The sequence below is a fragment of the Oncorhynchus mykiss genome, chromosome 3 (genome assembly GCF_057628025.1).
Source record: "Oncorhynchus mykiss isolate SJ-2025 chromosome 3, ASM5762802v1, whole genome shotgun sequence".
Taxonomy (NCBI): domain Eukaryota; kingdom Metazoa; phylum Chordata; class Actinopteri; order Salmoniformes; family Salmonidae; genus Oncorhynchus; species Oncorhynchus mykiss.
This window is the reverse complement of record NC_143024.1, coordinates 17,129,846-17,156,946: the sequence shown is the minus strand read 5'-3', so window position 1 is coordinate 17,156,946 and position 27,101 is coordinate 17,129,846. Positions and strand designations below refer to the sequence as shown.

The 27,101-nt window shown below is 47.1% G+C and overlaps 2 protein-coding genes and 1 long non-coding RNA gene across 8 annotated transcripts in view; 2 read left to right on the top strand and 1 right to left on the bottom strand.

The window, feature by feature from the left end:
• LOC149984419 (DOMON domain-containing protein FRRS1L-like) overlaps positions 1-4,648 on the top strand; it is a 5,837-nt gene extending 1,189 nt beyond the window's left edge. For both annotated transcript variants that reach the window (XM_090222652.1, XM_090222656.1), the window contains exons 2-5: positions 7-91; positions 232-370; positions 2,282-2,528; positions 3,054-4,648. In XM_090222652.1, coding sequence (XP_090078778.1) covers positions 7-91; positions 232-370; positions 2,282-2,528; positions 3,054-3,226 — 644 coding nt within the window. In that variant the 3' untranslated portion in view covers positions 3,227-4,648. The remainder of the gene's footprint in view (positions 1-6; positions 92-231; positions 371-2,281; positions 2,529-3,053) is intronic.
• Positions 844-6,116, bottom strand: LOC149984418 (uncharacterized). Of its 2 annotated transcripts, none has more exons than XR_016492318.1 (2): positions 5,979-6,116; positions 844-3,222 (listed from the first exon to the last, which is right to left on the bottom strand). It is a non-coding gene; the product is annotated as an uncharacterized LOC149984418 (long non-coding RNA). The 2 variants fall into 2 exon arrangements; XR_016492317.1 differs by having other exon boundaries at positions 2,086-3,222; positions 5,932-6,071.
• Positions 6,103-27,101, top strand: LOC110508150 (transmembrane protein 245). Of its 4 annotated transcripts, none has more exons than XM_090222635.1 (16): positions 6,103-6,927; positions 7,263-7,380; positions 8,063-8,278; positions 8,594-8,809; positions 8,933-9,102; positions 12,000-12,023; positions 13,831-13,935; positions 14,069-14,151; positions 22,149-22,239; positions 22,335-22,433; positions 22,956-23,093; positions 23,295-23,417; positions 23,569-23,714; positions 24,614-24,714; positions 24,945-25,119; positions 25,391-27,101. In XM_090222635.1, exons 1-16 carry the CDS (start codon positions 6,211-6,213, stop codon positions 25,632-25,634), a joined length of 2,766 nt encoding a protein of 921 aa, XP_090078761.1. In that variant the 5' UTR covers positions 6,103-6,210; the 3' UTR covers positions 25,635-27,101. The 4 variants fall into 4 exon arrangements, with proteins under 4 accessions (XP_090078761.1, XP_090078768.1, XP_090078774.1 ...); XM_090222646.1 differs by having other exon boundaries at positions 6,220-6,927; positions 7,263-7,420; XM_090222642.1 differs by lacking the exon at positions 12,000-12,023.

Sequence of the window (27,101 nt, the reverse complement as noted above, 5' to 3'; positions counted from 1 at the left end):
CTCCAGGCTACCCCTTCCCCACCGCCCCTCCTGTGGATCCCTTCGCCAGGATCAAAGTCGTAGACTGTGGAGTCACCAAGGGCTGCATAAGGTCAGTGTGTGTGTATGTGTTTTGCTTGCTTGCAAGCATGTGTGTGTGTCAAGGGGTTTCTCTGTGTACTGTGGTCCCCCTCTGGCAGATCTGGGTGCACATCACTCTGAAGAGGTTACATTTCCTCATTGTGTGTGTAGGTATGGGAAGCCAGGGTGTGATGCAGAGACTTGTGACTATTTCATGAGTTACCGGCGGATCGGGACAGACGTGGAGTATGAGATGAGTGCTGACACTGACGGCTGGGTGGCTGTAGGCTTCTCCTCAGACAAGAAGATGGTAAGGGACCGTATCTGTGTGTGTGTGCGGGCATAGGTGTGTGTGTGTGGGTGTATGAGCATGTGTGAGATCTATTCTTACACTCTAAATTTGCTTCCAACAATTGAGTGGGTAAACCTAATAACCAACATTACTGCAATGATGTTATTAGGTTATTATTTGATTAGGATATTATGTTATTAGGTTATTATTTGATTATGTTATTATGTTATTAGGTTATTATGTTATTAGGTTATTATGTTATTAGGTTATTATTTGATTAGGTTATTATGTTATTAGGTTATTATTTGATTAGGTTATTATTCGATTAGGTTATTAGGTTATTATGTTATTATTTGATTAGGTTATTATGTTATTAGGTTATTATTTGATTAGGTTATTAGGTTATTATTTGATTAGGTTATTATGTTATTTGGTTTACCCATTCAATTGTTGGGAGCATATACAGTGCATTCAGAAAGTATTCAGACCCCTTGACTTTTTCCACATTTTATTACGTTACAGCCTTAATCTAAAATGGATTACATAATTTTTTCCTTCCTCAATCTACACACAATACCCCATAATGACAAAGCACATTTTTTGTTGTGGTTGCATATTTATAAAATAAAATAAACTGAAATATAACATTTACATAAGTATTCAGACCCTTTACTCAGTACTTTGTTGAAGCACCTTTGGCAGTGATTACAGCCTCGAGTCTTATTGGGTATGACACTACAAGCTTGGCACACCTGTATTTGGGGAGTTTCTCCCATTCTTCTCTGCAAATCCTCTCAAGTTCTGTCAGGTTGGATGGGGAGCGTCGCTGCACAGCTATTTTCAGGTCTATCCAGAGATGTTCGATCGGGTTGAAGTCTGGGCTCTGGCTGGGCCACTCAAGGACATTCAGAGACTTGTCCCGAAGCCACTCCTGTGTTGTCTAGGAACTCTGGAGCTCTGTCAGAGTGACCATGGGGTTCTTGGTCACCTCCCTGACCAAGTCTCTTCTCCCCTAATTGCTCAGTTTGGCCAGGCAGCCAGCTTTAAGAAGAGTCATGGTGGTTCCAAACTTCTTCCATTTAAGAATGATGGAGGCCACTGTGTTCTTGGGGACCTTCAATGCTGTAGAAATGATTTGGTACCCTTCCCCAGATCTGTGCCTCGACACAATCCTGTCTCGGAGCTCTATGGACAATTCCGTCGACCTCGTGGCTTTGTGTTTGCTCTAACATGCCCTGTCCACTGTGGGACCTTATATAGACAGGTGACTGCCTTTCCAAATCATGTCCAATCAATTGAATTTACCACAGGTGGACTCCAATCAAGTTGTAGAAACATCTCAAGGATGATCAATGGAAACAGAATGCACCTGAGCTCAATTTCGTGTCTCATAGCAAAGGGTCTGAATACTTATGTAAATAAGGTATTTCTGTTTTAAATTTTTAATAATTTTGCAAAAGAAATCTAGCAACGCCTGTTTTCACTTTGTCATTGTGGGGTATTGTGATGTCATTATGGGGTATTGTGATGTCATTATGGGGTATTGTGATGTCATTATGGGGTATTGTGATGTCATTATGGGGTATTGTGATGTCATTATGGGGTATTGTGTGTAGATTGATTAAGGAAATGTTTTGTTTAATCCATTTTAGAATAAGGCTGTAACATAACAAAATGTGGAAAAAGTCAAGGGGTCTGAATACTTTACGAATGCACTGTATAGAGTGTGGGACTTTCTTTCTTTTGATACAATCTACTCTTGGTTAGTCAACAGCACCTCTACAGACATTTTGGGGTCAGAGTCAGCTCAGGCTTTTACTACATCTGGTACACATGAAGTCTGCCATGAAAGACACATCACAAAAACAAGGCTGATTGGTCAACCTATCCTTCATGCTGATTGGTTCTCCTCACCCCCACCCCTCTCAGGGAGGAGATGACGTGATGGGCTGTGTCCATGACGATAATGGGCGTGTTCGTATCCATCACTTCTACAACGTGGGCCAGTGGGCTAAGGAGATCAAGAGGAATCCTGCCAGGGACGAAGAGGGTGTGTTTGACAACAACCGTGTGACCTGTCGCTTCAAACGGCCGCTCTACGTCCCGAGAGAGGAGACACTGGTGGATCTGCATCTCTCCTGGTTCTACCTGTTGGCCTGGGGGCCTGCTATACAAGGTCAGTCAAGGACTGGGTGTGTGTGTGGTATTGTGTGTGTGCAGAGAGTGGATGTGTGTGTTCATTAGTATGTACAGTCCATTCGTAAAGTATTCAGACCCCTTGACTTTTTCCACATTTTGTTACGTTACAGCCTTATTCTAAAATGGATTCCATTGTGTTTTCCTCCTCAATCTACACACAGTACTCCATCATCACAAAGCAAAAACAGCTTTTTAGACATTTTTGAAAATGTATTCAAAATAAGAAACTGGAAATATTGCATTTACATAAGTATTCAGACCCTTTACTCACTACTTTGTTGAAGCACCTTTGGCAGTGATTACAGCCTCGAGGCTTCTTGGGTATGATGCTACAAGCTTAGCACACCTATATTTGGGGAGTTTCTCCCATTGTTCTCTGCAGATCCTCTCAAGCTCTGCCAGGTTGGATGGGGAGCGTCGTTGCACAGCTATTTTCAGGTCTCTCCAGAGATGTTCGATTGAGTTCCCAAATTTGGGCTCCCCACTCTTCTCTTTCCTCCAGGTTCCATCACACGTCATGACAACGATGCTCCGCCAGTCTCTGATCACATGATCAGCATCTATAAATATGAGGACATCTTCATGCCGTCTACTGCCTACCAGACGTTCTCCTCACCCTTCTGTCTGCTGCTCATAGTAGCCCTCACCTTCTATCTGCTGATGGGCACCCCCTGAGAGAGAGGAGACGAGAGGAGATGAGATTAGAGGAGACGAGATGAGAGAAGATGAGAGAGGAGACAAAAGGAGAGAAGAGACAACCAATTAACCCAGAGAGAGGAGAGAAGAGAGGAGACGAGATGACAGAGGAGGAGAGAAGAGACGAGGAGAGACGAGATGAGGGGAGACAAGTGGAGAGATGAGAGGAGACGAGGAGAGAAGTGGAGAGATGAGAGGAGACGAGGAGAGAAGTAGAGAGAAGAGGAAAGAGACAGCAATAAGACTGAGAGTTCATTGTATTTCTGTCTGCCACACCCTCAATGCAGGGTGCTCTTTACACAGAATTACACTATAAATATATATTAATAAATATATACAGTAGGATACTATATATAATTTACATTGAGGACTCATCAGGAAGCTTGCAAATCATTCTGAAAATTGTACTGTGCTACCATAACAACATACACTAACCCATTAGTCAGAATATCTGAAATACTGTGTGTTTCTAGAGAACAGTAGCATAACCTTTAGTTTTGGCAAGGTATTTCATTTAGTGTATTTATGTTTACGACAGTAAGGTATCACACTCCTGACAACAAGTATTACTCCAACGCATGTGGCGAATCACAACTGGACCCTGAATATGTGAAGAACCTACAGACACGATACAAGGAGACATTACACACTGGGACAGACTACTGAGCCTGGAGAGAGACTTCACTTAGAGAGAACCGTCCAGATTGATGTGAGCCAAAGAAAGGCAGACGGGTCATAGTTTATTATCCTGCTGAAACATACTGCTTCTGTATGCAGCCATGCTTTACACAACACTCATTCTCCACAGGGAAATACAGTATTATTAGTAGTAGTATTATAGTATTTGTATACAGAAACTAAGACTAGGTGGTTGAACAGATGTTTTTTTGTTTGTTTCAGCCCAGTCTCACTGAGTAACACTGAACTCTCTACTGTATTCCACAATGCCATTTTACATGCTGATGATTAAGACAGGGTTCTCTTTTCTCTATGTGTGAGAGGGTCCATTTTCTTAGGACTGATTTATTCCACCACGTGCTTGGTCATGTTTCCTTTGTCTGTGGCGAGGTGTGTGTGTGTGTGTGATCACTGTTTGCTGATGATAGGGCAACTGACTGTATGATTGATGGTGCATGATTCCTTTGTAGATATGCAATAACACACCGATCAGCACTGAGGCTGTAGTGGACATGATGACAGCCAGGGACAGGGGCTCTGTCTGACAGCTTGCCTTGGCCCTGCAGCATATGGCCTAACGCTGAAGGAATCTATGGCACAGAGTCCAGTTGTATTTGTACCGTTCACTGAACCGTTGTGTTCCATGGAAATGCTTCCTCACTGAAACAGTGTTTAGTGTCTAACATGCAAGTGTTTTTGTTATCAATAAAGCTGTGTTCAGTACACTCCAACATCTGGTTTTCATCCTTGTGGGTCATGTGATGGCTCTGTCAGCTGCATCATGTGCCCCTCTAGGCCACGTACATTTCATCTGCAATCTAATGAATTTACAATGAATTACACAACCATACAACAACTGTGTGGTTGTGTGGCTGACATATTTTTGGACAAGCAGCATATTCAAAATAATTCCAGATAATAGAGGATAGGGATAGACTACGGCTAACTAGGTAACCCTTCATTTTAAAAAGGCCCTTATTACAGTGTAATTACAGTGTAACAGGTATTGTCGTTAACTGTAACAGCTCATAGTTACAGTGTAACAGGTATTGTAGTTAACTGTAACAGCTCATAGTTACAGTGTAACAACATGTAACTGGTAGTAATTGAGGTCTGTAATTACAAAGGTGTAACAATGAATCCTTGTTGCCACGCTTGTTACAAATGGGCAGGTTTCCACTAAATTCACCAATTGAGTGTTTTGTTTATTCTCAGCTGCATACAGTTCCAACTGTCACAAAGGTTGTGATCCCTCGTGGATGTGCTGGGTGTTGGAGAGATGGTGCTCAATAGCCTCTAATCACTTACTCATGAATGTGCACTGTTGAAACTACATCTCCACTCAGTGTTGCTGCTAGCACTTGCCGCTAAAATAAAGTGTTCAATCTGGGTTAATTCGGTCATCCCAGATGAGGAAAAACAAACTATTTGAAAGCATAGTACATGTAATGTACTAAGTACAATGTAATTACTAGTTGTTACACGGGATTTAGCTAGTTAAAATGAAGCGTATCTTGAGGGGTATTTAGTTGTAATTAATGTGTACTTATACAGTACACTACACATCCTGACAACCTGGCCCTCATTTTAAAGCTTCTGGAAGTTTCACTTCATTTCTGTACCTTATTGTGAAATGAAGTGAAACTTCCAGAAGCTTGAGGGCCAGGTTGTCAGGATGTGTACTGTATAAGTAAATACCCCTCAAGATACACTTCATTTTAACTAGCTAAATCCCGTGTAACAACTAGTAATTACATTGTACTTAGTACATTACATGTACTATGCTTTGAAGTAGTGTCTTTTTCCACATCTGCGATACCACCCATATTAGATCCCAGCCAGTGAGGTTGACTTACTGATCTGTTCTTACCAGCTCAACCAAATCGACCCAGATTGAACACTTTATTTTAGCGGCAAGTGTTAGCAACAACACTGAGTGGAGATGTAGTTTCAACAGTGCACATTACACTCTAATATGGGCACTTAAAATGAAGTTTTACCTATACCTGTTTTGTAATGATTGTAATGATAGGCTATGCAAATATGTGATTACTTTGCATATTTCCTTCGTGACAGCACGGACATCCTGAATTCGTGGTGATCCTCCTGACAAAGGTCTGTTTATTCACGTTTCTGTGTGTAGTTCAACTGGGCATTCCAAAGAGTAGGCTACTAGCAGCAAACTAAGCAGCGAGCACAGCTCTGTCTGGCACCAGCCAGCTACAATACCCATCATACCTTGCGACGGTCACGTCACCAGTACGTCTAGTGTTGTGTTGTTCCTCATGTGTGATAGTGGTATCAAAGATCCTGGAAACGAACGCTTCTTCTTCCGTCTGTGGTGGAATTGGGTGGGATCCGCAGGAGGAACGCAGACCGAGGCGGATTCATTGAAGATGGCAGACGAGGAGGACTCGGGGCCGGAGGCAGAGCCGGCTCCTTCCTCTCCCGCGGAAACCCCTAGTTCCGCCCGGCCTCACTACGTCTCGTTCTCCGAGAGCGTCCAGCCAGCGGTGGGCATGATGAGCCAGCTACTCAGCCAGCCTTCCTCCCTCAAATTCGACAAGAACATCAAACAGGCCTTCTACAACACAGGAGCGATGATTTTCGTGGCTATCTGTTGTGGAGCGGCTGTGCTAGTCTTCTTTATCCTGGAAGCCTTTCTGAGACCACTGCTCTGGGCCGTTCTCTGCGGGACCTTCCTACACCCATTTAAACACTCCCTAGCCCGGCTGGGACGCTCCTGGCTCAACGGCCTGCAGGACACCGGGACGCCGATACTCCTGGGGACGCTGCTGGTCCCGGTGTGGTGTTTCAACCACGGGGTGGATTTCCTGGGGGGTCTGGTGTTGGAGAGGCTCACGATGCTGCTGGTGATCGGGGCAGGCGCGCCACTCATTTACTTCTTTTACCTGTTCTGGAGCGTCATTGGCATGCAGGTGATCATCGGGCACGTGTGTGGCGTCATCGGGAGCGCGCTGGACTGCTTCCACTATGTGTGGGTGAGTGACAGGGACACCACTGACGCTGAGGGAGGAAGGCCCCCACAACAATAAGAAAGGCTTTTCCAATACTGTAGCCTACAACAGGATGGGCAGGGGATAAGACTGTAATGCAGCCCTTACATGAATCAAGTACTCAGCTAACTACATTTAGATTTCTCTCTACTCCCTCATCATCGTCTCTGTCTCTCTCTCTACTTCCTCCCTCATCTTCTCTCTCTCTCTCTCTCTCTCTACTCCCTCCACCATCTTCTCTCTCGCTCTGCCCCCCCTCTCTCTTGCTCTACGCCCCCCCCCCCCCCCCATCTTCTATCTTCCTGTCTTCCTCTCTCTAGGTGATGACAGTGGTGTTGGGGTATGTGCTGGCTGTAGCCTGCAAATGGAGCCCCGGTACAGAGAGATACCTGAGGACTATGTCTGTACCTGTCTGGACCATACTACTCTTCTACCTGGGTGAGGAGAGGGGGAGAGAGGGAGAGAGAGGAGGAGCTATGTGAGTGAGAGCCATGCCTGGACCTGTCTGGACAGCATGTTCTATTCTTCTACCTGGATACAGACAGGGGAGTGGAAGAGGGAGAGGGAGAGGGAGTGGGAGAGGGAGTGGAGGTAACTTATGTTCCATCATAAGATAAGGAAGTGTATAAAGGTCAAGTGTGTGGCCGTGGTCTCAGGATATTTAGTCTTTAGTATTAATCGATAGCTGGTAGTGTGCTGGGAGAGAGGGAGGGGTGTTAACCTTCAGGCGGAAATGTTAAAAGATTCTGAGAGCTGAAGCACTGCTAGGACAGAGGTATTTACAGGGGGGGGGGGGGGGGGGTGTAGTAGTACATTCTGATGAGAGCTGAAGCACTGCTAGGACAGAGGTATTTACATGGGGGGGCGGGGGGGTAGTACATTCTGATGAGAGCTGAAGCACTGCTAGGACAGAGGTATTTACATGGGGGGGCGGGGGGGGGGGGGTAGTACATTCTGATGAGAGCTGAAGCACTGCTAGGACAGAGGTATTTACAGGTGGGGGGGGGGGTAGTACATTCTGATGTAGTTTCAAAAGGAGTCTACTGTTCATTAATCATCACATTGCCATACTCCCCTCCCACCATATACCTCCCCCTCTCCCCCATGCTTCTCTCTCTAGTGTCTCTGACTGGCTCGTGGAGAGTTCCTGTGTTTGTAATCATGGTCACGCTCCTCATCGTGGGCTCTCAAGAGAAACCACCTGTCCCTGGCAACTCGGGTGAGCTGTCAGGACAGGTGTTGTCGTTCGCTGCTAACACCATCTACATGGCCATCTCCTGCAGTAACCTCCACTTGGGCCCCGAGAGAGATACCAGCACCAGTAGTGTCTCCGCAGGTCAGATAACACACACACACACACACACACACACACACACACACACACACACACACACACACACACACACACACACACGTAGGCGTTGTACTGCAGTAACTAACCATCAGCCACAAAAAGCTCTCTAAGTCATAATTCTATATTAATTCAGTAGATGTTGAAGGTTTGGACTGATTTAACGACCACTTTCCATCACGTTTTCAATCCAAATATACTTCATTGTCTTGACTGTCACAGTCACAACGGCTTAACACCTCTCATCTCTCCTCTCCTCACTCCTTCCTTTCCTCATCTCCCCCTCCTCTCTCTCTGTAGATGGGGTGGACTCTGTGGGCCCTGGCCCTTCCGGTCCCCCCTCTGTCTTCCCGTTCCCCCGTCAGGCCCGTCCTGAGCTGAGGGGTCTCTTCCAGAAGGAGAAGGGGTCCCAAAGAGCCAGTGATATCTACTTTGTCCTGCTGGCCTGGGCTTTTGTACTGGTCCAAGTCTGGCTCAATCTCTGGATGCTACAACTACTGCCTATCCCAGTGGCTGGTAATATCTGAAACACACACACACACACACACACACACACACACACACACACACACACACACACACACACACACACAAAAATGCATAACAGTGTGTGTGTTTGTGTGTGTGTGTGTGTTGCAGTGTGGGTGTTGAAGAAGCTGGTGGTACATTTTGGTCTGAAGCGATTCGCTGAGAAGACTCTGTCGTCATGGTGGGTAGGACTGGAGAAGTTTGGCTGTGAGCGACAGGACGCCATCATGCCTGGACCAATCAAAGGACTCGTTCAGTTCCTGCTACGCGTTGACACCAAGGTAATGGCCCACCCCCCCCGGCCAACCCCATAAGACAAACAGCCACCCTGCCACCTCCCTGAGACACACAGCCACCCTGCCAACCTCCCTGAGACACACAGCCACCCTGCCACCTCCCCGAGACACACAGCCACCCTGTATTTTTATAAACCACTTCCTGATCTATCTCTGGTCACCGCTGGAGGGTTCTGATGCATACAACACTGTAGACAAGATACAACACAATTGTTATCCACAGTGATTCTGTGATTTTGATCAGCTGGGGTAACGGTTCTGGACAGTTAAGGTAAGTGTTGAAGCTGGGTGAAGAGGCAGGAGCTGGTCTTCTCTATGATATATGAATGAGTTAATATTACTACTGAATGATCGCTCTACAGGTTAATATTACTACTGAATGATCTCCCTACAGGTTATATTACTACTGAATGATCTCCCTACAGGTTAATATTACTACTGAATGATCTCCCTACAGGTTATATTACTACTGAATGATCTCCCTACAGGTTATATTACTACTGAATGATCTCCCTACAGGTTAATATTACTACTGAATGATCGCTCTACAGGTTAATATTACTACTGAATGATCTCCCTACAGGTTATATTACTACTGAATGATCTCCCTACAGGTTAATATTACTACTGAATGATCTCCCTACAGGTTATATTACTACTGAATGATCTCCCTACAGGTTAATATTACTACTGAATGATCTCCCTACAGGTTAATATTACTATTGAATGATCTCCCTACAGGTTAATATTACTACTGAATGATCTCCCTACAGGTTAATATTACTATTGAATGATCTCCCTACAGGTTAATATTACTACTGAATGATCTCCCTACAGGTTAATATTACTATTGAATGATCTCCCTACAGGTTAATATTACTACTGAATGATCTCCCTACAGGTTATATTACTACTGAATGATCTCCCTACAGGTTAATATTACTACTGAATGATCTCCCTACAGGTTAATATTACTACTGAATGATCTCCCTACAGGTTAATATTACTATTGAATGATCTCCCTACAGGTTAATATTACTACTGAATGATCTCCCTACAGGTTATATTACTACTGAATGATCTCCCTACAGGTTAATATTACTACTGAATGATCTCCCTACAGGTTAATATTACTACTGAATGATCTCCCTACAGGTTAATATTACTATTGAATGATCTCCCTACAGGTTAATATTACTATTGAATGATCTCCCTACAGGTTAATATTACTACTGAATGATCTCCCTACAGGTTAATATTACTATTGAATGATCTCCCTACAGGTTAATATTACTACTGAATGATCTCCCTACAGGTTATATTACTACTGAATGATCTCCCTACAGGTTAATATTACTACTGAATGATCTCCCTACAGGTTAATATTACTATTGAATGATCTCCCTACAGGTTAATATTACTACTGAATGATCTCCCTACAGGTTAATATTACTACTGAATGATCTCCCTACAGGTTAATATTACTATTGAATGATCTCCCTACAGGTTAATATTACTATTGAATGATCTCCCTACAGGTTAATATTACTACTGAATGATCTCCCTACGGGTTAATAAACTTCTGAATGATCTCCCTACAGGTTAATATTACTACTGAATGATCTCCCTACAGGTTAATATTACTACTGAATGATCTCCCTACAGGTTAATATTACTATTGAATGATCTCCCTACAGGTTAATATTACTACTGAATGATCTCCCTACAGGTTATATTACTACTGAATGATCTCCCTACAGGTTAATATTACTACTGAATGATCTCCCTACAGGTTAATATTACTACTGAATGATCTCCCTACAGGTTAATATTACTATTGAATGATCTCCCTACAGGTTAATATTACTACTGAATGATCTCCCTACAGGTTATATTACTACTGAATGATCTCCCTACAGGTTAATATTACTACTGAATGATCTCCCTACAGGTTAATATTACTACTGAATGATCTCCCTACAGGTTAATATTACTATTGAATGATCTCCCTACAGGTTAATATTACTATTGAATGATCTCCCTACAGGTTAATATTACTACTGAATGATCTCCCTACAGGTTAATATTACTATTGAATGATCTCCCTACAGGTTAATATTACTACTGAATGATCTCCCTACAGGTTATATTACTACTGAATGATCTCCCTACAGGTTAATATTACTACTGAATGATCTCCCTACAGGTTAATATTACTATTGAATGATCTCCCTACAGGTTAATATTACTACTGAATGATCTCCCTACAGGTTAATATTACTACTGAATGATCTCCCTACAGGTTAATATTACTATTGAATGATCTCCCTACAGGTTAATATTACTATTGAATGATCTCCCTACAGGTTAATATTACTACTGAATGATCTCCCTACGGGTTAATAAACTTCTGAATGATCTCCCTACAGGTTATATTACTACTGAATGATGTCACTTAATTGTTTTACCTCTTGTCTCACCCGCTCATCTCACCCCCCTCGTCTTACCCCCTTGTCTCACCCCCTCGTCTTACCCCCTTGTCTCACCCCCCTCCTCTCACCCCCTCGTCTAACCCCCCTCGTCTTCACCTCTACACCTCATTGAGGAAATAAGAAAAAATATTGCACTCTCGCTCTCTTTTTGTCTGCACTGTTTTGTTGTTTTTTTGTATTCTGCTCAAGCACACGTTGACACATCTGGTATCCAATCAGAACGGCATTCACTCCCTGCATCCAATCAGAAATACCCTGCAGCACTTCCTGTTTTCTAAAGCCTGTATCCAATCACAATCTGTGTTGTTTGTGCTTGGGAACCATGTGATGATTGCTTCACAGGTCTGTCAAATAATAATTTCCCCAATGTCTCTTTGTCTCCTCCTGAAGCTCTGGCATTGGCTTAACAAGCAGGTAATGTTCTGGAGGAGAGCTCTGCTGAGAGAGGGAGAGAGAGGGAGAGAGAGAGAGAGAGAGAGCATGAAAGTGTGTGTCTGATAATGTCAAAATGAGAATGAAAGAGAGAAGAAGAGGAAGATTGTGTATGAGTGTGAAATAGTCAGAGAACAAAAGAGAGAGAATGATAAAGGAAGGAAGAAAGAGAGTATGTGAAGCAGTGTGAGCGCCCTATAGTAGCTTGGAGTGACGCTGTAACCATCCCTCCATCCTGTCTCCGCCCCTCGCTGACCTCACTTCCTCCCTGCTTCCTGCTTCTGTTGTGGTGAAGCTACGGTGGGGCGAGCTCATTTATTGGCTCCTCAACCTTCCGTAGCTTCTCCTCTGTGATTTGATTGGCTGGTTGGCTTCTGAGCGTGTGTGAGGTGCATGGAGAGAAGAGACTGCTTTAGACCAAGCTGAGGGGAGTGCCGGGGGGGTTGGGTTGGGGGGGAAGGGCTGCCCCTACTATTACCAAGACAGGGTAGACGCCCCCTGCTATTCCCTAGTTCTGGAAATGAAGCGCTGTACCATGGCATTAGCAGACTTCCTAAAGAAAGATCTGGGTGGTGTCCTGGGGGTTACATGGGTTTGGGAGGGGTGGGACTGAGCTGGTACTGGGTTGGGTTGAATTGAATTGGAGTCTGATCCATATTGGACAGGGGGGGACATCCATATAAATGACTATTCTGTAGTGAAGGCGTTAGATTAGCATCTTTAAAGGTAGACTCAGCCTCAAGCAGCACGACTGATATTGAGATGAGTGAGATACAAGACTTCGCTTTCACACAGTCACACAGTATCCGTGCATGTTCACAGGTTCGCTTCACACTGATAGAGCGTGCTAGCTACGGGACCAAAACAGAGGAGAAGTTGAGCCTCTCTCTCCAACGCTCTTAGTTGTTGTGGAAATTGACCAACTCGCTGGTTACTTTGTGCATCTACATCATATCGCTGAGTCTACCTTTAAAACAGCAGTTACATCAAACCAATTCTGATTCTGACTGGTCTTGAGCTGAGCTTTGCTGTAGTCTATATTTCTGTAGAGTCTATATTGTAGATTTTCTAGTTCTCTCAGCTTCTCGTTCTGTTATGTGTTGACTCAGGATGTGTTTCAATACTCTGAGGTTGCCACCATATTGCTTCATGTGCTGTCAGGTCAGTGGCCATGTTGTGTAATACCACTGGGACACTGTCTTACTAACATCTCACCGTCACCTCCAGCCTCCTGATGGTAACGTTCAGCATTCTTCCTCAGTGACCTCACACACTCCCAGGTCACTTAGGAAGGCGTCATAATGCTGTCATAAGGTATCATATGGTTGTTATAAGGCAGGGGACATAGAGAAACCTAAATACTGGGAAGTGACTGTCCTTCTCTGTGGCCCTTAGAGGAACTGCCTCTTAAAAGTTACAATAAAGACGTGTAAAGAGATTGCAGACAGAGCACACGTCTCACACACAGCCCTGGGGTTTAACATGCGTGCACTCATGCATGGTGTGTGATAGAGTGTGTCTGTGTACACAGGCTGTTCTCAGGATCCAAGATGGCGGCGGTAGGGTTTAGTTCAGACACAGAATGTCTGCCTTGGTCTCTGGTTTCCCAGGGGAGAAGGACACAGGTTTCTCCATGTGTCCAGTCACATCTGCGACAACTCCTAATGGCAGATACTGACTTATGTCTCTCTTTCACCTTTCCCTTTCTTTTATATCACTCTCTCTTTTCTCTCACTCTTTGTCTGTTCTCTCTCTCTCTCTCTCTCTCTCTCTCTCTCTCTCTCTGTAGATGGTCATATGGTTAGAGCGCTCCCTGGATAAACTCATCAGTATCTTCATCATCTTCCTGCTGGTGACAGGAACTCTGCTCATGGGTCTCCTGCTCACTGCTATGGTGCGGTACTGTGTGTTCCTCAGAGCTTACCATAGTTTGATTTCCTCCTCTTCCACTGTACATAGCTAATTGAGATATAGGCTATTTTCAGCATAACCTCACTCTCTCTCTCTCTCTCTCTCTCTCTCTGTAGGTTCATCATGAGAGTGTTCATATCATAGAGGTCACCAGTAACCTTATTAACGAGACTGTGTCCAGCCATCCAGAATGGGCCAAGTGAGACACACACACACACACACACACACACACACACACACACACACACACACACACACACACACACACACACACACACACACCTTGTACACTTGGCTGTCCATCAATATTGATGATGACGTTACTCCCAATTGTCACAGAGGTGTGATTACTGTGTGGGGTTGTGGTTGTGCCAGTGGCTGTGCAGGCCAAAGCCAGACCTGCATGGTTTGCCACAGGAGGAGTGTGTTGCCCCTGCTGCTGGGGTTCATGTTGGATTCTCCTCTGTGATTATGTCCTGGAGGTGTGTGACATCCAGGTGGAACACCAGGTATGTCGGTTGCTAGCCAGGTTCTCCAAATTAGACATTGCCAAGGTACAGTATGTGACCATTGATGTTGACCATTGATGTGGAAGGTGAGCTCTTCTTGCTGGGTGGGTGAGGTGTTGACCATTGATGTGGAAGGTGAGCTCTTCTTGCTGGGGGGTGAGTTGTTGATGTGGAGGGTGAGCTCTTCTTGCTGGGGGGTGAGTTGTTGATGTGGAAGGTGAGCTCTTCTTGCTGGGTGGGTGAGGTGTTGACCATTGATGTGGAAGGTGAGCTCTTCTTGCTGGGGGGTGAGTTGTTGATGTGGAAGGTGAGCTCTTCTTGCTGGGTGGGTGAGGTGTTGACCATTGATGTGGAAGGTGAGCTCTTCTTGCTGGGGGTGAGTTGTTGATGTGGAGGGTGAGCTCTTCTTGCTGGGGGGTGAGTTGTTGATGTGGAAGGTGAGCTCTTGCTGGGGGGTGAGTTTTGATGTGGAAGGTGAGCTCTTCTTGCTGGGGGGTGAGTTGTTGATGTGGAAGGTGAGCTCTTCTTGCTGGGGGGGTGAGTTGTTGACCATCGATGTGGAAAGTGAGCTCTTCTTGCTGGGGGGTGAGTTGTTGATGTGGAAGGTGAGCTCTTCTTGCTGGGGGGTGAGTTTTGATGTGGAAGGTGAGCTCTTCTTGCTGGGGGGTGAGTTTTGATGTGGAAGGTGAGCTATTCTTGCTGGGGGGTGAGTTTTGATGTGGAAGGTGAGCTCTTCTTGCTGGGGGGTGAGTTTTGATGTGGAAGGTGAGCTCTTCTTGCTGGGGGGGGTGAGTTGTTGATGTGGAAGGTGAGCTCTTCTTGCTGGGGGGTGAGTTGTTGATGTGGAAGGTGAGCTCTTCTTGCTGGGGGGGTGAGTTTTGATGTGGAAGGTGAGCTCTTCTTGCTGGGGGGTGAGTTGTTGATGTGGAAGGTGAGCTCTTCTTGCTGGGGGGGTGAGTTGTTGACCATCGATGTGGAAAGTGAGCTCTTCTTGCTGGGGGGTGAGTTGTTGATGTGGAAGGTGAGCTCTTCTTGCTGGGGGGTGAGTTTTGATGTGGAAGGTGAGCTCTTCTTGCTGGGGGGTGAGTTGTTGATGTGGAAGGTGAGCTCTTCTTGCTGGGGGGTGAGTTGTTGATGTGGAAGATGAGCTCTTCTTGCTGGGGGGCGAGTTTTGATGTGGAAGGTGAGCTTTTCTTGCTGGGGGGTGAGTTGTTGATGTGGAGGATGAGCTCTTCTTGCTGGGGGGTGAGTTTTGATGTGGAAGGTGAGCTCTTCTTGCTGGGGGGTGAGTTGTTGATGTGGAAGGAGGGCTCTTCTTGCTGGGGGGTGAGTTGTTGATGTGGAAGGTGAGCTCTTCTTGCTGGGGGGGTGAGTTGTTGATCTGGAAGGTGAGCTCTTCTTGCTGGGGGGGTGAGTTTTGATGTGGAAGGCAGTGTTTTCCATTAGCATCGGCAGTCAGCTAATCAGCCGCGGAGTGGTGGCGCATAGTAGGCTATTTACTTAGGTAGCCACGTGGAGTGGTGGTGCATAGTAGGCTATTTACTTAGGCAACCACGTGGAGTGGTGGTGCATAGTAGGCTATTTACTTAGGTAGCCACGTGGAGTGGTGGCGCATAGTAGGCTATTTACTTAGCCAGCCACGCGGAGTGGTGGTGCATAGTAGGCTATTTACTTAGGTAGCCACGTGGAGTGGCGGCGCATAGTAGGCTATTTACTTAGCCAGCCACGCGGAGTGGTGGTGCATAGTAGGCTATTTACTTAGGTAGCCACGTGGAGTGGTAGGCTATTTACTTAGCCAGCCACGCGGAGTAGTGGTGCATAGTAGGCTATTTACTTAGGTAGCCACGTGGAGTGGTAGGCTATTTACTTAGCCAGCCACGCGGAGTAGTGGTGCATAGTAGGCTATTTACTTAGCCAGCCACGCGGAGTGGTAGGCTATTTACTTAGGTAGCCACGTGGAGTGGTAGGCTATTTACTTAGCCAGCCACGCGGAGTAGTGGTGCATAGTAGGCTATTTACTTAGCCAGCCACGCGGAGTGGTAGGCTATTTACTTAGCCAGCCACGCGGAGTAGTGGTGCATAGTAGGCTATTTACTTAGGTAGCCACGTGGAGTGGTAGGCTATTTACTTAGGTAGCCACGTGGAGTGGTGGTGCATAGTAGGCTATTTACTTAGCCAGCCACGCGGAGTAGTGGTGCATAGTAGGCTATTTACTTAGCCAGCCACGCGGAGTGGTGGTGCATAGTAGGCTATTTACTTAGGTAGCCACGCGGAGTAGTGGTGCATAGTAGGCTATTTACTTAGGTAGCCACGTGGAGTGGTAGGCTATTTACTTAGCCAGCCACGCGGAGTGGTGGTGCATAGTAGGCTATTTACTTAGCCAGCCACGCGGAGTGGTGGTGCATAGTAGGCTATTTACTTAGCCAGCCACGCGGAGTAGTGGTGCATAGTAGGCTATTTACTTAGCCAGCCACGCGGAGTGGTGGTGCATAGTAGGCTATTTACTTAGCCAGCCACGCGGAGTAGTGGTGCATAGTAGGCTATTTACTTAGGTAGCCACGTGGAGTGGTAGGCTATTTACTTAGGTAGCCACGTGGAGTGGTAGGCTATTTACTTAGCCAGCCACGTGGAGTGGTGGTGCATAGTAGGCTATTTACTTAGGTAGCCACGTGGAGTGGTGGCGCATAGTAGGCTATTTACTTAGGTAGCCACGCGGAGTAGTGGTGCATAGTAGGCTATTTACTTAGGTAGCCACGTGGAGTGGTGGCGCATAGTAGGCTATTTACTTAGGTAGCCACGCGGAGTAGTGGTGCATAGTAGGCTATTTACTTAGGTAGCCACGTGGAGTGGTGGTGCATAGTAGGCTATTTACTTAGCCAGCCACGCGGAGTGGTGGTGCATAGTAGGCTATTTACTTAGCCAGCCACGCGGAGTAGTGGTGCATAGTAGGCTATTTACTTAGGTAGCCACGTGGAGTGGTAGGCTATTTACTTAGCCAGCCACGCGGAGTGGTGGTGCATAGTAGGCTATTTACTTAGCCAGCCACGCGGAGTAGTGGTGCATAGTAGGCTATTTACTTAGGTAGCCACGTGGAGTGGTAGGCTATTTACTTAGCCAGCCACGCGGAGTGGTGGTGCATAGTAGGCTATTTACTTAGCCAGCCACGCGGAGTAGTGGTGCATAGTAGGCTATTTACTTAGCCAGCCACGCGGAGTGGTAGGCTATTTACTTAGGTAGCCACGTGGAGTGGTGGTGCATAGTAGGCTATTTACTTAGCCAGCCACGCGGAGTAGTGGTGCATAGTAGGCTATTTACTTAGGTAGCCACGTGGAGTGGTGGTGCATAGTAGGCTATTTACTTAGCCAGCCACGCGGAGTAGTGGTGCATAGTAGGCTATTTACTTAGGTAGCCACGTGGAGTGGTGGTGCATAGTAGGCTATTTACTTAGGTAGCCACGTGGAGTGGTAGGCTATTTACTTAGCCAGCCACGCGGAGTAGTGGTGCATAGTAGGCTATTTACTTAGGTAGCCACGTGGAGTGGTAGGCTATTTACTTAGCCAGCCACGCGGAGTGGTGGTGCATAGTAGGCTATTTACTTAGCCAGCCACGCGGAGTAGTGGTGCATAGTAGGCTATTTACTTAGGTAGCCACGCGGAGTGGTAGGCTATTTACTTAGGTAGCCACGTGGAGTGGTGGTGCATAGTAGGCTATTTACTTAGCCAGCCACGCGGAGTAGTGGTGCATAGTAGGCTATTTACTTAGGTAGCCACGTGGAGTGGCGGCGCATAGTAGGCTATTTACTTAGGTAGCCTCGTGGAGTGGTGGTGCATAGTAGGCTATTTACTTAGCCAGCCACGCGGAGTGGTGGTGCATAGTAGGCTATTTACTTAGGTAGCCACGTGGAGTGGTAGGCTATTTACTTAGGTAGCCACGTGGAGTGGTGGTGCATAGTAGGCTATTTACTTAGCCAGCCACGCGGAGTAGTGGTGCATAGTAGGCTATTTACTTAGGTAGCCACGTGGAGTGGTAGGCTATTTACTTAGGTAGCCACGTGGAGTGGTAGGCTATTTACTTAGGTAGCCACGTGGAGTGGTGGTGCATAGTAGGCTATTTACTTAGCCAGCCACGCGGAGTAGTGGTGCATAGTAGGCTATTTACTTAGGTAGCCACGTGGAGTGGTGGTGCATAGTAGGCTATTTACTTAGCCAGCCACGCGGAGTGGTAGGCTATTTACTTAGCCAGCCACGCGGAGTGGTAGGCTATTTACTTAGCCAGCCACGCGGAGTGGCGGCGCATAGTAGGCTATTTACTTAGGTAGCCACGCGGAGTGGTAGGCTATTTACTTAGGTAGCCACGTGGAGTGGTGGTGCATAGTAGGCTATTTACTTAGGTAGCCACGCGGAGTGGTAGGCTATTTACTTAGGTAGCCACGTGGAGTGGTGGTGCATAGTAGGCTATTTACTTAGGTAGCCACGTGGAGTGGTGGTGCATAGTAGGCTATTTACTTAGGTAGCCACGTGGAGTGGTGGTGCATAGTAGGCTATTTACTTAGGTAGCCACGTGGAGTGGTGGTGCATAGTAGGCTATTTACTTAGCCAGCCACGCGGAGTAGTGGTGCATAGTAGGCTATTTACTTAGGTAGCCACGTGGAGTGGTGGTGCATAGTAGGCTATTTACTTAGGTAGCCACGTGGAGTGGTAGGCTATTTACTTAGGTAGCCACGTGGAGTGGTGGTGCATAGTAGGCTATTTACTTAGCCAGCCACGCGGAGTAGTGGTGCATAGTAGGCTATTTACTTAGGTAGCCACGTGGAGTGGTGGTGCATAGTAGGCTATTTACTTAGCCAGCCACGCGGAGTGGTAGGCTATTTACTTAGCCAGCCACGCGGAGTGGTAGGCTATTTACTTAGCCAGCCACGCGGAGTGGCGGCGCATAGTAGGCTATTTACTTAGGTAGCCACGCGGAGTGGTAGGCTATTTACTTAGGTAGCCACGTGGAGTGGTGGTGCATAGTAGGCTATTTACTTAGGTAGCCACGCGGAGTGGTAGGCTATTTACTTAGGTAGCCACGTGGAGTGGTGGTGCATAGTAGGCTATTTACTTAGGTAGCCACGTGGAGTGGTGGTGCATAGTAGGCTATTTACTTAGGTAGCCGATAGTGGGCGCTAGATCTGCACGACTGTCTGATTGATTTGCATTCCCAGTAATACATACACTGGTTTCCCCCGTGGACTGGCTCGCACATAAAACGTCCTTCATTCAGCCTGAAAAGTTGTCATTTCCCTCCTTCACTATCTTTAATAGTCTTAATAAACCCAATTTTTTCCATCACCATTGGCTGAACGCGCTGTGCAACATCGCTGGCTACTTTTTCTATTTGGCAGGGTACTATGTACTTGTGGAAAACACTGGGAAAGGTGGGCTGTTCTTGCTGGGGGGTGAGTTGTTGACCATTAATGTGGAAAGTGAGCTCTTCTTGCTGGGGGGTGCGTTGTTGACCAATGATGTGGAAGGTGGGCTCTTCTTGATATATGGTGAGTTGTTGACCAATGATGTGTGTCTTGCTGAGACTGCCGGAGTTGTAGACGGAGGAGACAGGCTCAGTGAATGCTACATGGATTCTGGTGAGTGGGAGAGGACATATTGCTGTGTAAAGATGTGTTTAGTTGAGGTCTTGCTGGTGGCTTGGAGGCACTGGAGGTTGAATAGATTGTCATCCAGCCAGAACTGCTTTATTTACCCAACATTCATCTCTTCATGGTACAGACGGCTCAAAGGCACTCAGCTCTGACAGAGCGGTGGAATGGGCCTGGGTGTTAACTAGGTGAGCAGTGGACTGGGCCTGGGGGTTAACTAGGTGAGCAGTGGACTGGGCCTGGGGGTTAACTAGGTGAGCAGTGGACTGGGCCTGGGGGTTAACTAGGTGAGCAGTGGAATGGGCCTGGGGGTTAACTAGGTGAGCAGTGGACTGGGCCTGGGGGTTAACTAGGTGAGCAGTGGACTGGGCCTGGGGGTTAACTAGGTGAGCAGTGGACTGGGCCTGGGGGTTAACTAGGTGAGCAGTGGACTGGGCCTCTCATAGACATCACACCACCCTGTGGTGATAACCCCCTGCCCCTCATAGACATCACACCAGCCTGTGGTGATAACCCCCTGCCCCTCATAGACATCACACCACCCTGTGGTGATAACCCCCTGGCTCCTCATAGACATCACACCACCCTGTGGTGATAACCCCCTGGCTCCTCATAGACATCACACCACCCTGTGGTGATAACCCCCTGGCTCCTCATAGACATCACACCACCCTGTGGTGATAACCCCCTGGCTCCTCATAGACATCACACCACCCTGTGGTGATAACCCCCTGGCTCCTCATAGACATCACACCACCCTGTGGTGATAACCCCCTGGCTCCTCATAGACATCACACCACCCTGTGGTGATAACCCCCTGGCTCCTCATAGACATCACACCACCCTGTGGTGATAACCACCTGGCTCCTCATAGACATCACACCACCCTGTGGTGATAACCCCCTGGCTCCTCAAAGACATCACACCACCCTGTGGTGATAACCCCCTGGGCCTCATAGACATCACACCACCCTGTGGTGATAACCCCCTGCTCCTCATAGACATCACACCACCCTGTGGTGATAACCCCCTGCTCCTCATAGACATCACACCACCCTGTGGTGATAACCCCCTGGGCCTCATAGACATCACACCACCCTGTGGTGATAACCCCCTGGCTCCTCATAGACATCACACCACCCTGTGGTGATAACCACCTGGCTCCTCATAGACATCACACCACCCTGTGGTGATAACCCCCTGGCTCCTCATAGACATCACACCACCCTGTGGTGATAACCCCCTGGGCCTCATAGACATCACACCACCCTGTGGTGATAACCCCCTGGCTCCTCATAGACATCACACCACCCTGTGGTGATAACCCCCTGGCTCCTCATAGACATCACACCACCCTGTGGTGATAACCACCTGGCTCCTCATAGACATCACACCACCCTGTGGTGATAACCCCCTGGCTCCTCATAGACATCACACCACCCTGTGGTGATAACCCCCTGGGCCTCATAGACATCACACCACCCTGTGGTGATAACCCCCTGGCTCCTCATAGACATCACACCACCCTGTGGTGATAACCCCCTGCTCCTCATAGACATCACACCACCCTGTGGTGATAACCCCCTGGCTCCTCATAGACATCACACCACCCTGTGGTGATAACCCCCTGCTCCTCATAGACATCACACCACCCTGTGGTGATAACCCCCTGGCTCCTCATAGACATCACACCACCCTGTGGTGATAACCCCCTGGCTCCTCATAGACATCACACCACCCTGTGGTGATAACCCCCTGCTCCTCATAGACATCACACCACCCTGTGGTGATAACCCCCTGGCTCCTCATAGACATCACACCACCCTGTGGTGATAACCCCCTGGCTCCTCATAGACATCACACCACCCTGTGGTGATAACCCCCTGGCTCCTCATAGACATCACACCACCCTGTAGTGATAACCCCCTGGCTCCTCATAGACATCACACCACCCTGTGGTGATAACCCCCTGGCTTCTCATAGACATCACTCAACAGCTGAACAGGGTGCTTTATTGGTTAATCAGTCCCTGACTCTTTCTCTCTCCTCCAGTTGGCTCCCTGAGGCACAGGTCATCCAGAAAGCTATGAACTCAGCTGCCACTAACGTCTACCAGCACGGTCGAGAATGGATAACATTCAAGGTAAGAGAGACAACAGGAGAGAGATGGAAAGAGAGGGAGGGGGGTGGAGACACACTGGTAAAATCACTGATTGTGTGTGTGTGGTGTGTGTGTAGCTCCATAAGATGCTTGGTGAAAAGGGGAACCACACAGCTGTCATAGAGAAGCAGGTTCTGGAACTGTGGGATAGACTGTACCACTCCTGGTTTGTCAAGGTAACGCAGGGGGGTGGCCTGGTCCATCAGACCATAGTATAGGGGGGTTCACATGGTCACATCTTCATGTTTGGCTTGAGAATATACAGACTGAAACACTGATTACCCCTTATAAACACAGACCAGAACTACACTATACATTCATGTATGTCTCACTCTTCCAACACCGTCTGCGTGTGTGTGTGCGTGTGTGTGTGTGTGTCTGTGTGCTTACGTGTATGTCTGTGTGTGTGTCTGTGTGCTTACGTGTGTGTCTGTGTGCTTACGTGTATGTCTGTGTGTGTGTGTCTGTGTGTGTGTGTGTGCGCGTGCGTGTGTGTGTGTCTGTGTGGTTACATGTATGTTTGTGTGTGTGTCTGTGTGCTTACGTGTATGTCTGTGTGCTTGTGTGTGTGTCTGTGTGTGTGTCTGTGTGCTTACGTGTATGTCTGTGTGCTTGTGTGTGTGTCTGTGTGCTTACGTGTATGTTTGTGTGTGTGTCTGTGTGCTTACGTGTATGTCTGTATGGTGTTTCTGTCTCAGAATGTAACCCATACAGGAGGGCGTAACCGTAGTGGTGGTCAGAAGCTTGTCCAGAGACAGAACAGCTGGCTGGGAGAGATCTTAGACTGGCAGGACATCGCCTCCTTCGCTCAGGAGAACATAGAAACACTGCTCTCTGTGAGTACACGTGTGTGTGTGTGTGTGTGTGTGTGTGTGTGTGTGTGTGTGTGTGTGTGTGTGTGAGTACACTTGTGTGTGTGTGTGTCTGTGTGTGTGTGTGTAACGTGTGTGTGTGTAACGTGTGTGTGTGTGTAACGTGTGTGTGTGTAACGTGTGTGTGTGTGTGTGTGTGTATAACGTGTGTATCCTCTGCTATAGATAGTGGAGTCTCTGTGGGTGGTGATGAGTCGGAACGTTGGGCTGCTGATCTCCACAACGACCACACTCCTCACTGTCCTCTTCCACAGCGGCACAGCTCTACTCAACTTCGCCCTCAGCCTGGTAACACACACACACACACACACACACACACACACACACACACACACACACACATAGCTCTCTCTGTGTGCCTCCTCCTTCATACCTTAATATTTACACTGTTGAGTGTGTGTCCGTGTGTGTGTGTGTCGTTTTGTGTGTGTGTGTGTAGGTGATATTCCTGACGACGTTGTTCTACCTGCTGAGTTCCAGTGGAGAGTACTACGAGCCTGTCAAATGGGTGATCAGCCTCACTCCTCTGTCCCAGCCCGGACCATCCTCTAACATCATAGGACAGTCTGTAGAGGAGGCTATCAGGTACACACACACAGCACACACATAAACACACACACACGCACGGTCTTGTACAGCTAACCTTGTGGGGACACACAATTCAGTCCCATTCTAAATCCTATTTTCCCTAACCCCTAACCCGTACACTTACCCTAACCGTAACTGTAACCCTCAAATTAAACCAAAAACCTAACCTGAACGCTAAACCTAACCCTAGCTCCTAAACCTAGCTCTTAAACCTAACCCTAGCTCCTAAACCTAACCCTAGCTCTTAAACCTAACCCTAGCTACTAACCCTAGCTCCTAAACCTAAACCTAGCTCCTAAACCTAACCCTAGCTCCAAAACCTAACCCTAGCTCTTAAACCTAAACTTAACCCTAGCTCCTAAACCTAACCCTAGCTCTTAAACCTAACCCTAGCTCCTAAACCTAACCTTAGCTCCTAAACCTATCCCTAGCTCTTAAACCTAAACCTAACCTTAACTCCTAAACCTAACCCTAGCTCCTAAACCTAACCTTAGCTCCTAAACCTAACCCTAGCTCCTAAACCTAACCCTAGCTCCTAAACCTAACCCTAGCTCCTAAACCTAACCTTAGCTCCTAAACCTAACCTTAGCTCCTAAACCTAACCTTAGCTCCTAAACCTAACCTTAGCTCCTAAACCTATCCCTAGCTCTTAAACCTAAACCTAACCTTAACTCCTAAACCTAACCCTAGCTCCTAAACCTAACCCTAGCTCCTAAACCTAACCCTAGCTCCTAAACCTAACCTTAGCTCCTAAACCTAACCTTAGCTCCTAAACCTAACCTTAGCTCCTAAACCTAAACTTCTGGTCCCCACAAGAATATTTAAACACGTCCACACACACACTTCACACATTTTACATGTTAAAACATATGTTTGTTTAATTGTGTGTGTTTTAGAGGGGTGTTTGATGCCTCTCTGAAGATGGCAGGGTTCTATGGTCTCTACACCTGGCTGACACACACCATCTTCGGCATCCACATCGTCTTCATCCCCTCTGGTGAGTGTGTTCAAAACTGACTGATCAAATAGAACATCTTAACTTGCTGTTGTTTGACTGACTAGACTGGAGACGAGGAAAACCCTCCTTGTGTCCAAACTATTAGATGAATAACTTGTATAACAGGACTGTTCTATTCTGTTCTATTATAACAGGACTGTTCTATTCCAGTCTTCTGTCTTACTATTGTCAAACATGTTCCATGTGTCCTCTTCCCTCGCCCCCTTCAGCCCTGGCAGCTATCCTGGGTGCAGTGCCATTCCTGGGGACGTACTGGGCCGCGCTGCCCGCTGTGTGTGACCTGTGGCTGGCCCAGGGAGAGGGGGTCAAAGCCTTGCTACTGCTACTCTTCCATCTGCTGCCCACCTACTTCGTAGACACAGCCATCTACTCCGATATATCAGGGTACGAGTGTGTGTGTGTGTGTGTGTGTGTGTGTGACACAGCCATCTACTCCGATATATCAGGGTACGAGTGTGTGTGTGTGTGTGTGTGTGACACAGCCATCTACTCCGATATATCAGGGTACGAGTGTGTGTGTGTGTGTGTGTGTGAGAGAGTGTGTACGTGTTTGTGCGTATTCACTGTTTATGAGATCAGTGTGTAAGAGAGAGAAATCTAATCTGTTATGATATTAAAGTAAGTGTGTGTTGATATCTGTCCCCCCCCCCCACAGTGGTGGCCACCCGTATCTGACTGGTCTAGCAGTGGCAGGAGGAGCATACTATCTGGGTCTGGAGGGGGCGATCATCGGTCCTATCCTGCTCTGTATCCTGGTGGTAGCCTCCAACATCTACAGTGCCATGCTGATGAGCCCCAACTCTGCCCAGCCCACCCCTGTACAGTCTAGCTGGCCACAACACCCTGCCAGGTCCTTCATGGACACCACTCCCTCGGTGCTGAAGAGGGTGAGCGAGTGAGAGGTGGAGTGTCTCCTGGTTTCTCATTGGCTGGGTGCCTGTCCCTTGGCTTCTTATAGACTGATTACCTGGGAGTAGCACCCTTTCCTCCCTTGTGCTCCTCCCGAGCTCTACGGGATCTCCCAGGCGGAGTGGCAGGGTGTGAGGGGAGGTTACCCACGAAGCCATCAGCCTGATGAAGCTACTTTTCAGACCATGGAGTTGAGACCCTCCCCTCCCCCAACACATATGAGACCATAGAACAGATTTACATTACAAATCAAATAAATGGTCCACAATATGTATACTGGGCACACCATATTTAATAGTGAATGTTTAATCATCTCGCTGAATGCGGTGCCTCTTTCAGTGTTGCAATAAGGGATGGGACATGTGGATTGTAGAACATGGGTCTGTTCTATCCATTCTATGTACACATATAAGACCCCCCAGTACCATATCTACAGACCTGCCTAAGGTGGGATGTATCTTACCCCACCCTCTCCCCCAATCCTTTCTGCCCCCTCTACCTGGCACTTTTGTGAAGGTTAAAGTTCAGAATGGGTCACACGTTGTACGCTGCAACGGAGCAATGGAGCACTGAGTCAATGAACTAACCCTGGAGAGCTACTGGATGGGCAGGGTTTAGTTCCAGCCCAGCATTAACACATCTGATTCCAGTAATGAAGGATTTAATAAGGGAACTAAAGCCTGTACACACTGGTGCCCTCCAGAGGCCACCAATATTAACACTTAGCGCGTTTGGTTTTTATCATCTTTACTGTTATCATTAATATAATGCTGTTTTATTATCTCTATGGTTACGTGTTGTATGATGCATTGTCATGCTTATGAGTTCTGTTGACGTGGCAATGAGCACTGTATGCAGGCACTTCCTGTGCTGAGAGGTGGAACTTCCTGTGTTGATGTTTTTACATTTAAAAACAGATTAGTTTTCAGCTCAAGTTTATGTTTTGCTCTCTAACACGCGCGCGCGCGCACACACACACACACACACACACACACACACACACAGGTTGATGTCAGTGCTGCTGTAAGGTGAATGTAATCTAAAGGGCTGTAGTTGTTACATGTCACGGTAATAAGGTAGTGGGTCCTGGCCTGTACTAACTACATCCTATTATAAATCTATCACATACATACCCCAGATTACACACACACATTCACTCCACATTTATGGGAGAAGGATGAACTTTCACATGATAAATGTAACTGTTTACACCAAGTGAACGATGTACAGGTATGTATTCTGAGTACTCTGTATGTGAAGCACGACATCCTCTAATGTGGCCAAAGCGTCAGCTGTCTGAGGTTGGGAGGACTGCTTATTTATCCTCAGACGGTTGGAGTCCTACTGTTGGCTCACTTCCCTCACCTCACACTGACGTCACCTGACCCTGGAACATACCGTTGCTGTGTTTTCTACTGGAAATGCACTGAGACAATAAACATGACTGTTTGAACTAA